At 40.8% G+C, this 12,828-nt stretch overlaps 1 protein-coding gene across 2 annotated transcripts in view; it reads right to left on the bottom strand.

Moving 5' to 3' along the window:
• The window catches only part of LOC124552703 (glycerol-3-phosphate dehydrogenase [NAD(+)], cytoplasmic), a 114,282-nt gene that overhangs the window by 87,690 nt on the left and 13,764 nt on the right, over nt 1-12,828 (bottom strand). For both annotated transcript variants that reach the window (XM_047127044.1, XM_047127043.1), the window contains exon 3: nt 3,084-3,224. In XM_047127044.1, the coding sequence (XP_046983000.1) occupies nt 3,084-3,224 (141 nt within the window). The remainder of the gene's footprint in view (nt 1-3,083; nt 3,225-12,828) is intronic.

Genomic DNA, 12,828 nt, shown 5'->3' with positions numbered 1-12,828 from the left:
GTTGGCACAAAGTGCCAAACCACGTACAAATTACATTGCCACAAATGCCCGGACAGGAGTTGTGACAGTACGGGTGTAGCGAAGCAAAGTAATGATTCCGAAGATGGCTAATTAGCAGATACAGTAAATTATTAAATTAAGTGGATACTGAAACCAAAAATGCCACCAAATTTGCTACACAATTCTGGCAGGACCAAAGTGTCTAGAGTAAATCACGACTCAGAGCACCGACCAGGAAAGGTGAGGTTCTCAGTGCGGCACACAGCTTTAATTCGGTAGCAAGGTTCACGCATTCCCTGTGTTTTCGGCACAAAAATTCTCAGACAGTAGCAAATTCTCACCTACACTACCTCGTCTCCCACATCCAAAGTGTTTGGGTGAAGTTGGACTCTCAGATCCTACACCAGTATTCTTATAATTACCTGTACCCCCATACACTATTTGATTTTCATAATTGAAAAACTACTGAGCTCTGAGCTACATTCGACAAGTTACTTTTTCGTCAATATTTGCTTCTCTCTTCTCACCTTATTTCCATTATAAACAAGGTGGTGATCAAATTACACATTCTGTTTTATGACAGAATGTAAACAAGACACGGAGAAGTGGTCAGACTGAAGGAAGAGTTAAAAGTGCAGCTGTCACTACACACGTACAGTTCACAGAGTTCGCCAAGTTATTAACAGTTTAATTGAAAATGTTTACAGGGCATTTGGCATCAATTGAGGAAAAGGAAGCTCGATAAATACAAAAGTACGGACCGGCACATTGAACAATCACCGTGCATTTTCTCGAGTGTGTCTACCGTACAATTTGTGAGCTCACCGAATCTACCCTCACCTGTGACAACACTGAGATGTATACCTTGAGGTTATCTGATATCTGATGCGCTATCTTACACATTGTGGTTTTCAAATTTTCGCTCAAGCTGACTTATATTTTTTCTTTAAATGGACAGGCATTAGATTTATAGACAGTTCTATACTGTTTATTCTCTTTGACAATAAGAAACATCCCTTATTAAAATCTGACTCCTCAATGTTCATAAATTAACATTTTCACTCCAGAGAAGCCGTTTCTATTCTGGTTTTCATGCTGCTGATCACTCCAGGTAATATCTTCATCTAGTACCTCTTTATTCCTGAGCTCCTCTGTGTACACATCCCTCTGCCTCAGTTTTAAATTGCCAGGAAGTTTCATATCAGCAGACACACTCCTGCAGAGTGAAAATTTCATTCTGGAATGGAAAACTTACTGGATATAAAAATTTACACTAAATTAAAGGTGACAAATTAAATAAAAAAGACCCACAGATCTGGTAAACTCTATGCTCCCTCAGCAATACTCATTATTATACCTACGAGGACCTGGCAGTGGTCACAGAGTCCCAAAATAACTAGATAAACTGCATCTACACATACACTCGGCAACCCACTATAAAGTGCATTAAAGGTACAAATAAAGTGCAGTAAAACAAAAGCGAGGAATTAAAGGCCCATCTCCGAACAGTGTACTTACAGGGTGTTTCAAAAATGACCGGTATATTTGAAACGGCAATAAAAACTAAACGAGCAGCGATAGAAATACACCGTTTGTTGCAATATGCTTGGGACAACAGTACATTTTCAGGCAGACAAACTTTCGAAATTACAGTAGTTACAATTTTCAACAACAGATGGCGCTGCGGTCTGGGAAACTCTATAGTACGATATTTTCCACATATCCACCATGCGTAGCAATAATATGGCGTAGTCTCTGAATGAAATTACCCGAAACCTTTGACAACGTGCCTGGCAGAATGGCTTCACATGCAGATGAGATGTACTGCTTCAGCTGTTCAATTGTTTCTGGATTCTGGTGGTACACCTGGTCTTTCAAGTGTCCCCACAGAAAGAAGTCACAGGGATTCATGTCTGGCGAATAGGGAGGCCAATCCACGCCGCCTCCTGTATGTTTCGGATAGCCCAAAGCAATCACACGATCATCGAAATATTCATTCAGGAAATTAAAGACGTTGGCCATGCGATGTGGCCGGGCACCATCTTGCATAAACCACGAGGTGTTCGCAGTGTCGTCTAAGGCAGTTTGTACCGCCACAAATTCATGAAGAATGTCCAGATAGCATGATGCAGTAATCGTTTCGGATCTGAAAAATGGGCCAATGATTCCTTTGGAAGAAATGGCGGCCCAGACCAGTACTTTTTGAGGATGCAGGGACGATGGGACTGCAACATGGGGCTTTTCGGTTCCCCATATGCGCCAGTTCTGTTTATTGACGAAGCCGTCCAGGTAAAAATAAGCTTTGTCAGTAAACCAAATGCTGCCCACATGCGTATCGCCATCATCAATCCTGTGCACTATATCGTTAGCGAATGTCTCTCGTGCAGCAATGGTAGCGGCGCTGAGGGGTTGCCGCGTTTGAATTTTGTATGGATAGAGGTGTAAACTCTGGCGCATGAGACGATACGTGGACGTTAGCGTCATTTGGACCGCAGCTGCAACACGGCGAACGGAAACCCGAGGCCGCTGTTGGATCACCTGCTGCACTAGCTGAGCGTTGCCCTCTGTGGTTGCCATACGCGGTCGCCCTACCTTTCCAGCACGTTCATCCGTCACGTTCCCAGTCCGTTGAAATTTTTCAAACAGATCCTTTATTGTATCGCTTTTCGGTCCTTTGGTTACATTAAACCTCCGTTGAAAACTTCGTCTTGTTGCAACAACACTGTGTTCTAGGCGGTGGAATTCCAACACCAGAAAAATCCTCTGTTCTAAGGAATAAACCATGTTGTCTACAGCACACTTGCACGTTGTGAACAGCACACGCTTACAGCAGAAAGACAACGTACAGAATGGCACACCCACAGACTGCGTTGTCTTCTATGTCCTTCACATCACTTGCAGCGCCATCTATTGTTGAAAATTGTAACTACTGTAATTTTGAAAGTTTGTCCGCCTGAAAATGTACTGCTGTCCCAAGCATATTGCAACAAACTGTGTATTTCTATCGCTGCTCGTTTAGTTTTTATTGCCATTTCAAATATACCGGTCATTTTTGAAACACCCTGTACAAAGCAGACACTTACCTTTATAAGGGAGAGACCGACAGCATCCGGCTTGATGCGACCGAGGAGCGACGCGCAGATGTTGCGGATGAACTGGTGAGGCACCACGAAGATGAGCACGTCCGCTCCATCCGCCGCCTGCACCACGTCGGGTATCGCCACCTGTTTGAAGAGGCAAATACGGAGGGCTCAGTAATTTTACAGAAAAAAAGGTTACGTTCCACATCGTGGGTCATTCTGGAGTCCAAATCTTTAACGAGTGACAGTTCGGTAGCTAGGACGGTGGAGCAACTCGAAAACTGAGACTCGAAAACTAAACCTTTAACGTTTTTCCCGAACTGTGCATTTTTTCCACCCCCGGTAGTATATCACGTATGCAAAAATGGTAAGTTTCTCAACAGTCTAAAATGGAGAAAGAATGTTTGAATCTCATATTGACCAATCCACATTACAGATGCACAGGTCGAGACCTCGCGTCACTTCACCCGATGAACTGAGTTTGAATCTGCATAACTCAATGAACGACAAGTACGGAGCAGTATCCCTGCCTAACAATAGAATTTCAGCTGAATGGGATGGTGTATATAGTGCAATTAATAAGGTGTGCTTAAAAGGAATCTCAAAACCTCTTGCCTACCTGATTAAATGCAGAATTAGGGAAGACATGTACCCAACTGTTCTAAGAGTGATTGTTGCAATACCAATGTACATAAAAAGGTAAGTAACTAAGATATTTCCAACTATACACCAGTATCGTTAATTCCCACCTTTTGTAAGATATTTGAAAGTATTACACTGTCCCTGCTCAGAGCCCCAAACACGAGTGGCTTTAGACAAGAGCTAGGCACAACAGCAGCAATCACACACTACTTCTGTGAAGTGTGGGGTAAGTTGGACCAGAGAAAGCAACTACAGGTATATTTTCAGACCAGACAAAAGATTTCAGCACAGTAAACTGTACACTACTTCTAAAAACTCAAGTTACAATGTATTAGGGATGTGTCTGTGCATCTCCTAGCCACACACCAGTTATTTCTAAACAATGCACTAAATTGACATACACCAAGTGAGGTGGGGCAGTGGTTGGCATGCCGGAATCACATTCGGGAGGACTCAATTCCACGTCCGGCCGTCCCGATTTAGGTTTTCCGCGATTTCCCTAATTTGCTTCAGGCAAATGCCGGGATGGTTCCTCTGAAAGGACAGGGTCGATTTCTTCCTCTTCCTTCCCTAATCCGATGGGTCTGACCACCTCACTGTTTAAATTCCTGGAATTTAAAATGGGCAGTTCTTGCCACACCAATGTAATCAATACATGTGACATCTCAGCAACAGAAAGTGGCAACCGTAGATTTCTGTGTGTGTACGCCAATGAAAACTTTTGGTGGGTGAACCGCATTAATTTTGTATGTGGAAAAGCTAGTAGCAGCTTTTATCTGCTTAGCCAGCTCCTAGCCAAACATTAAAAATAATATGCTATGAGCAATTTATCCCTTTATTACCTATGGGATTGAATTATGGGGTTGTGCAGTTTATGTCCGCTTAAAAAGAATATTATTGTTGCAGAAGACAGCAATAAAACTTCTATATATACACGTTTCAAAGAACGGACACCACATAAATACCTGGTGGTTGTAACTAAACTAAAGGGAGGGAGGGAGCTAAATCATTCCAACTGCTTGTTCAGGCATTATAGTCTGTCGGTAAACTGGAGAGCAATCTAGCGAGTCCCCACTCTGCCTACCCAGCTACGTCACGAGGCACTTCTACAGGCTGTTTCACAACGTAGTACCGGCCCTGCCGCGGCGCGTGCTTTAAATCTGTGGCATATTTCTTCCTCTGACGAAATTTTTGAATTTTGCCCACACCCTTTCAATTCGATTTAAATCACAGTTGTATGGTGGAAGTTGCAGCACACTGTGCCCATAATCTTCAAGTATTTTATTAATTTCAAATACTTTGTCTTCCAGCTTATGCTCTTTAATTAAATGAAATAATTTTGTTTTCATCATTGACAAATCAACTTCCACCTTATTTTTTAATAATAATTCAATCATTTCCCTTTCATTCGAGGACCTAGTTGGAGCTTTGTTATGCTCCTTGTTGTGACTTGAGGTGTTGTCCATTACAATAACAAAGTTCGGTAGCAGATTCGGAATTACTTTAGTCGGTATCCAATTTGAAAAATTTTCGTAGTTCATTTGCCCACGGTAGTCCCCTACTGCATATCCCGCTTTATAAATTAACTGTGCATTGGATAAAAACCGAAATTTTGACTCAATATTGACCACTATAATCCTATTGCTTCAGCTAACATTGTCGATAATGCTATCAACACCAGGGGCCCACCAACATTTTCTATAAGTAATATTATTGTCCACCCAAGTTTTATCAATATAAAAGAAATTTTCTGCCTAGCTCCCTTAATTTCCTCGGTTCAGGTACTAAAATCGCCAGTCAATTATATCCGTTCCCTCTATCAGAATCTTTCTTTTACTTATAGATCTTTTCCAAGTAAATTCCATTTCAAGCGGTGTTTTATGTAAAACATCTTTCTGCCAAAGAAAAGCGATTTTTTGTTTCACAGCTGTAAGTAATGCAGTAACGTCAGCATTATTTTTTGGTTTTTGTGAAAGTCCTCCATCGTTTGTCAAATGACCGATTTTGTGAAACTGCCTGCAACGATGAGTTTCCTCCCAAAATTATCAGTTTTCCTTCGTGGCTGTTTCAGTAAACCACGCAGTTTATTTTCGCGCTTCTTCCTTATGCGTCCTACTGTGGCGAGGCTGACGTTTGCATAAATTGCATCCCTCTGACTGGGACTGGTAATATTAGCCAGCAGTTTTTTTTTGTGCCGCCTCTTTAACACATGATGTTGTAACATTAGAGACGATCGAACGCTTGTTACTCCATAAATACCTCATCTTCTCCATATTCTGCACATTTTCTTGCAATGCATGTCGCTTATCAATCACTTTCGGATACCAAAGTATATCAGTATGCATACAAAATTGCCTGACTAACAATGGCAATTAAGATCCCACGAACAGAACAACGTGTATCACTGCACGCCAATCTACAGCGCTAGACAGGTAACGGGCGACAGATTTTGGGTGGCCCTGTAGGCCAGTGGCAGGGTTCTTCTGAGAAAAGCCACTTCCCCCACCAAAAGCGCTGTTCTCTCTTGAGTTTACAGACAGACTATAACCTGTCTTGCAACAGTACCACAGGCAGAACAGTGCCATGGCTTAAATAAGAAAGATGATTGCTGCCATTCTCAAAGTGTGCCGGGCTGGGCTGTGCTGTGTGCCAAGTTATTCTGGTGGGGATCAAGGCCAGCATTAAAGGTGAGAACTGGCCCAACATTCTACAGGCGACATCTGGCAGTACTTGGCGACCTACATACAGCACCTATTAATACACCCGCTTACCGCAAGTGCACCGAGCCACTGGTAGGAGCAAATAACTATGTGGGCTGCAGAAAATGGGAAATAAGGGGAGACAGAAGGTAGACAGGCTCAAGAAATTTCTTTCTTTTTTTTTTTTGTGTGTATCTGAAATGCCTACTATTTCCCCCACATAAAACAGTTTTTGTTCCATGTAAATACAACAATTTTTTCACGAGTTACGATGGTTTTCCTGACACACTGTGCGACCTGCCATTTAAATACCATGCCTTCTTTTTTTCACCACGAAGATATAACGCAAAGGTTTCTTTTATTCTTTGTACATTATTTCCTGCCTCTATTTCCAAATTAGAATATGATGGGCATGTCCAGAAGACAATAGGGTCCAGGTTGAGAAGACTATTAATAGAAAAAGTTAAAAAAGTACTGAAAGATGCTAAGAAGATAGATGGTAAAGGTTGCCTAACAAATGTTGAAACAGAAAGACTGCAGAATTATTATGGCTTGGCCATAAGAAGAAATGTTGGGAATTTACAGAACATTTACTTGTAGCAGTAAGGAATGAAATTAAATCTATATTTAAGAGATCTTCGAATATGTACTTTGTTAAGGAAATGTCTTCATCGGAAAATGCAAAATTTAAATGTATGTGAATTCTGTCATCTGGACCCAGTTAGCGAAAACTGTATTTGTTCAGATTACAGTCCTCAAATTTGGTGTTTATGATTGCTATTTTACGCTTCAGTGATGGTGTAACAAGAAAACTGGATGTTATGAAAGTATCGGGCATAAAATCTAGTGGAAATACTGAAAAAATCGTTGGTACAAATATATATAAAAAAAAGAGAATCCACAAAGCATGAATTGCTAATTTAAACTGCACAAAGGAGCTAGATAGAAAAGAAGATGGACCAAGGGAAGACTCCAATGATGCTCAGTATGGTGCAGGAAAATATTAGTGGCAAGTAATTCTCATTAATAATTATACTAAAATTCCGATACTTAAATTTAAATCTATTTTTCTCAAAATTATGTCTTTTGACTTTAGGTACCATTATTTTCTGAACTAATTGGGTTATAAATGTGAAATTTGGTCAATTTGTACTCAGGATTCTGATAAGTTATTACAAAGAAATTGAAGACCACCAACTCGACAGAAAAGAGAGAGAGAGAGAGAGAGAGAGAGAGAGAGAGAGAGAGAGAGAGAGAGAGAGAGAAAGGAAGAAGAAGAAGAAGAAGAAGAAGAAGAAAGAAGTGTAATTTTACTACTGAAAGAGTTTACAAAAATTCTTCAAATCCATATGAGGTATTTTGTTCTTTTTACTTGTAAATGCAGGCATATATACATTATATACATTCAGTAAAAGTTTCATTATTTTTACACTTCTTTTTCTTTTGAAAAGTGTACCTAATCAAAGGGTGAAATAGCATTGGCAGAATAGGGATAAAGATTGCCTCCCCTCTCCCTTTAAGCATTTCACTCAGAAATTCTGACCCACGAAGCAGTGGGTCAGTAGCCACAGATATGGATTATCTCTCAGTACACAAAGGTGTTTCCAGATAACCAACTGCGCTTTGTACACATCCTCTTTAATGGCCAGCTTTATGGTACTGAAACAGTACCTCAAGAAATGAACAGAATCAAGATCACAAAATAAACATATAAAAAAATATAAGCCTTAATATGAAGATTATTCATAACACCATGTAAGCTGGAGAATGTTGCATAGACACTGAAATAAACATAAGTAATAGTCACCAGACTACAGAAAATAAACACACATTTTTAAGAGTAATGATCAACTGGACACTTTTGTTAACAACATAAACAATTAAATGAGTAAAGATAACTCATCTAGCACACCAACAAAAGAAAACACTCTAAGACAATAGCATAGCTCGCTTTTTTCTACACTGCCTGCGCTGACTGGTCACAGTAGTGTGCTCCGACTAGGGGGCCGAGCCGATAAACACGGGCGACACACTTCATTTCTCGTTTATACACATGATGCCGACAACTACTGTGTCCGACTATCTTCACTTGGTCCACTGTTGATGTTACACTTGAAAATTTGTAAAACCGTATTTATTTATTTATTATAGCTGAAGTATACATTTATGTGAAAATAAAAGTATTTGTGATCTAATTTCATTTCAATTTCTTTTGCACATCATCTGATTTTTGCAACTATCCATTAGAATACATAGAGAAGGGAATGCGATGGCGGAAGAAATATTGAAAGAGAAGCCCACACAAAACACCCCAGACGAAAGGCAGAAACACAATTAGTGGACAGAGGCTGCAGGACATCCAACTCATTATAAAGTTCAAAAAATTATTACATCATGATTTGGGATGGTCAGTTTCTGTGGTATTCTTGCAGAGGAGAATAATTTTGTGCCAGAAGGTGTGTGTGTGTGTGTGTGTGTGTGTGTGTGTGTGTGTGTGTGTGAATGCAAACAGTAAAAGTGAGCTACAACATTCAGTTCCTCATGTATGTGCCTATCAATAGTTCAATACTTCCCGTGTTGTTGTTTACTTATTCCATTATGTCAGAGCTATCAGTAATTATAGGAAATGAAGAAGGAACAAATGTAAGTGAAAGGGTACTGCAGAAGAGGTATTAATATTAAAGAATAAATATTTTGTAACCATTTCACACAAATGGTCAGAATAAAAGAAATTGCTTATTACGCAAAAAATCTGAATCGGTGCGTAAATGGGTACTGGAAAATGTGTGTCTCCTGCATCAGTGTCTTTCAGCTAAATTAAAGAAATAGTTCCCGTCGGCTCAAATGTCGCACCTCTACACACCGCTGCCATTTGGTGTTACAACAGATGCAGGGACTGTGCGGAAGGTCACAGCGCCTTTTACCTCGTGTAAACAGTGAGCAATGGCCTTAGCCGGGACAAACACATTCGAGGTAACAGATACAAAATAACAAGTCATTTCAGCTGGCAATGTGTACGTAACACAAACCTCACACATTCCACCAGATCTCACAGCTTCTGCATCTGCCTCCAGATAGCAAAATGTGTTTATAGTGAAATCTAATTTTTCCTGCCTGGGCAGAATTTCCCAGTGTCTGCAGTATTTTGTACTGTAATACAATTTATTCTGTTCTTATGTAAGGAGGCAGAAATATTGTTGCAGCTATTCCAGTATGTCATGCTGTTAAATTGCAAGTCTCATCTTGCCAGTTCTCTTATTTCCCTAAATTCATCCCTCTGTACAAGGATATGTTGGTGAAAAAAATATTGCAGGACGCAGTTTAGCCACCATCCTTATTAGGTGGCCAGGGAAGGGAAGGGTGAGGCAGCAAAAGTAGGAACAGAAAGAGAACTGTTCCCGTCCAAAGAGACTGCCACAAAAAGTAAAGAGAATTTGATTAGTAGAATGGGAGACACCTAAAAGCCACACTGTATCAGTCAGTTTAGACTAATTACTGGAACAGTTTGTTCTACATCTACATTGATACTCTGCAAATCACATTTAAGTACCTGGCAGGGTGTTTAGCAAACCACCTTCACAATGCTCATCATTCCAGTCTGGTAAAGTGCGTGGGGAGAAAACACCTATATCTTTCTGTGCAAGCTCCGATATCCCTTATTTTATGGTGGCAATCATTTCACCCTAAGTACGTCTGCGTCGACAAAAATATTTTTGCATTCAGAAAAGAAAGTTGCCAATTCAAATTTTGTGAGAAGATGCCGACACAATGAAAAAAGTCTTTCTTTTAGTGATTTCCACTCCACACTCTTCCTTATTTAGTGATAATACAAAACGTGCTGGCCCTTCTTTGAGCTTTTTTGATGTACTCCGTCAATACTATCTCTTAAACATCCCACACCGCTCAGCAGTATTCTAAAAGAGGTCAGACAGGGGTAGTGTAGGCCGTCTCTTTAGTAGATCATTACATTTTCTCAGTGCCCTGTCAATAAAACGCAGTCTTTGGCTCACCTTCCCCACAACATTTTCTACGTGTTCCTTCCAATGTTAAATTGTTCATAATTGTAATTCCTAGGGATTTAGTTGAATTTACAGCCTTCAGATTTGATTGATTTATTGTGTAATCGAAGTTTAACGGATTCCTTCAGCACTCGTGTGGATGACGTCCCTCTTTTCATTATTTAGAGTCAATTGTCAATTTTTTAATTTGAGATCCCTTGTCAATAGCACTCGACAATTTGTGCGAGGAAAGAGCTAATTGTGTTTCACAAGAACAATGTTTTCTAAATCCATGTTTCCTAATACGTTTTGCAATTCCTTTTGATCTTCTGATGACTTTAGGAATCGATAAATGACAGTGTTATCTGCAAACAACCTAAGACGGCTGCTCAGACTGTCTCCCAAATAGTTTACATAGATAAGGAACAGTGAAGGTCCTACAACACTACTTTGGGGAATGCCAAAAAATCACTTCTGTTTTACTTGATGACTTTCCATCAATTAATACAAACTGTGACCTCCCTGACATGAAATCACGATTTCAGTCACATAACTGAGGTGATATTCCTTAAGCACACAGCTTCACTACAAACCACTCACGTGGCACACTGTCAAAAACCTTACGGACACCCAGAAATTCAGAATTAATTTGAGATCCCTTGTCAACAGCACTCGACAATTTGTGCGAGGAAAGAGCTAATTGTGTTTCCAAGTACAATGTTTTCTAAATCCATGTCGACTGTGGGTCAACAGACCATTTTCTTCGAGGTAATTCATAATGTTTGAACACAGTATACAGGGTGTTACAAAAAGGTACGGCCAAACTTTCAGAAAACATTCCTCACACACAGAGAAAGAAAATACGTTATGTGGACATGTGTCCGGAAATGCTTACTTTCCATGTTAGAGCTCATTTTATTACTTCTCTTCAAATGACATTAATCATGGAATGGAAACACACAGCAACAGAATGTACCAGCGTGACTTCAAACACTTTGTTACAGGAAATGTTCAAAATGTCCTCCATTAGCGAGGATACATGCGTCCACCCTCCGTCGCATGGAATCCCTGATGCGCTGATGCAGCTCTGGAGAATGGCATATTGTATCACAGCCGTCCACAATACGAGCATGAAGAGTCTCTACATTTGGTACCGGGATTGTGTAGACAAGAGCTTTCAAATGTCCCCATAAATGAAATTCAAGAGGGTTGAGGTCAGGAGAGCGTGGAGGCCACGGAATTGGTCCGCCTCTACCAATCCATCGGTCACCGAATCTGTTGTTGAGAAGCGTACAAACACTTCGACTGAAATGTGCAGGAGCTCCATCGTGCATTAACCACATGTTGTGTCGCACTTGTAAAGGCACATGTTCTAGCAGCACAGGTAGAGTATCCCGTATGGAATCGTGATAACGTGCTCCATTGAGCGTAGGTGGAAGAACATGGGGCCCAATTGAGACATCACAAACAATGCCTGCCCAAACGTTCACAGAAAATCTGTGTTGATGACGTGATTGCACAACTGCGTGCGGATTTTCGTCAGCCTACACATGTTGATTGTGAAAATTTACAATTTGATCACGTCAGAATGAAGCCTCATCCGTAAAGAGAACATTTGCACTGAAATGAAGATTGACACATTGTCGGACGAACCATTCGCAGAAGTGTGCCCGTGGAGGCCAACCAGCTGCTGATAGTGCCTGCACACGCTGTACACGGTACGGAAACAACTGGTTCTCGCGTAACACTCTCCATACAGTGACGTCGTCAACGTTACCTTGTACAGCAGCAACTTCTCTGACGCTGACATTAGGATTATCGTCAACTGCACGAAGAATTGCCTCTTCCATTGCAGGTGTCCTCGTTGTTCTAGGTATCCCCCAGTTGCGAGTCATAGGCTGGAATGTTCCGTGCTCCCTAAGACGCCGATCAATTGCTTCAAACGTTTTCCTGTCGGGACACCTTCGTTCTGAGAATCTGTCTCGATACAAACGTACCGCGCCACGGCTATTGCCCTGTGCTAATCCATACATCAAATAGTCATCTGCCAACTCCGCATTTGTAAACATTGCACTGACTGCAAAACCACATTCGTGATGATGCTACGTACTGATGTGCTTGATGCTAATACTGTAGAGCAATGAGTCGCATGTCAACGCAAGCACCGAAGTCAACATTACCTTCCTTCAATTGGGCCAACTGGCGGTGAATCGAGGAAGTACAGTACATACTGACGAAACTAAAATGAGCTCTAACACGGAAATTAAGCGTTCCTGGACACATGTCCACATAACATCTTTTCTTTATTTGTGTGTGAGGAATGTTTTGTGAAAGTTTGGCCATACCTTTTTGTAACACCCTGTATATTCCAAAACCCTGCTGCATATTGACGTTAATGATATGGGCCTT

Source organism: Schistocerca americana, chromosome 10, assembly GCF_021461395.2.
Source record: "Schistocerca americana isolate TAMUIC-IGC-003095 chromosome 10, iqSchAmer2.1, whole genome shotgun sequence".
Lineage (NCBI taxonomy): Eukaryota > Metazoa > Arthropoda > Insecta > Orthoptera > Acrididae > Schistocerca > Schistocerca americana.
Note: the sequence above shows the minus strand (reverse complement) of the source record. Positions and strands in the feature narration are given on the sequence as shown.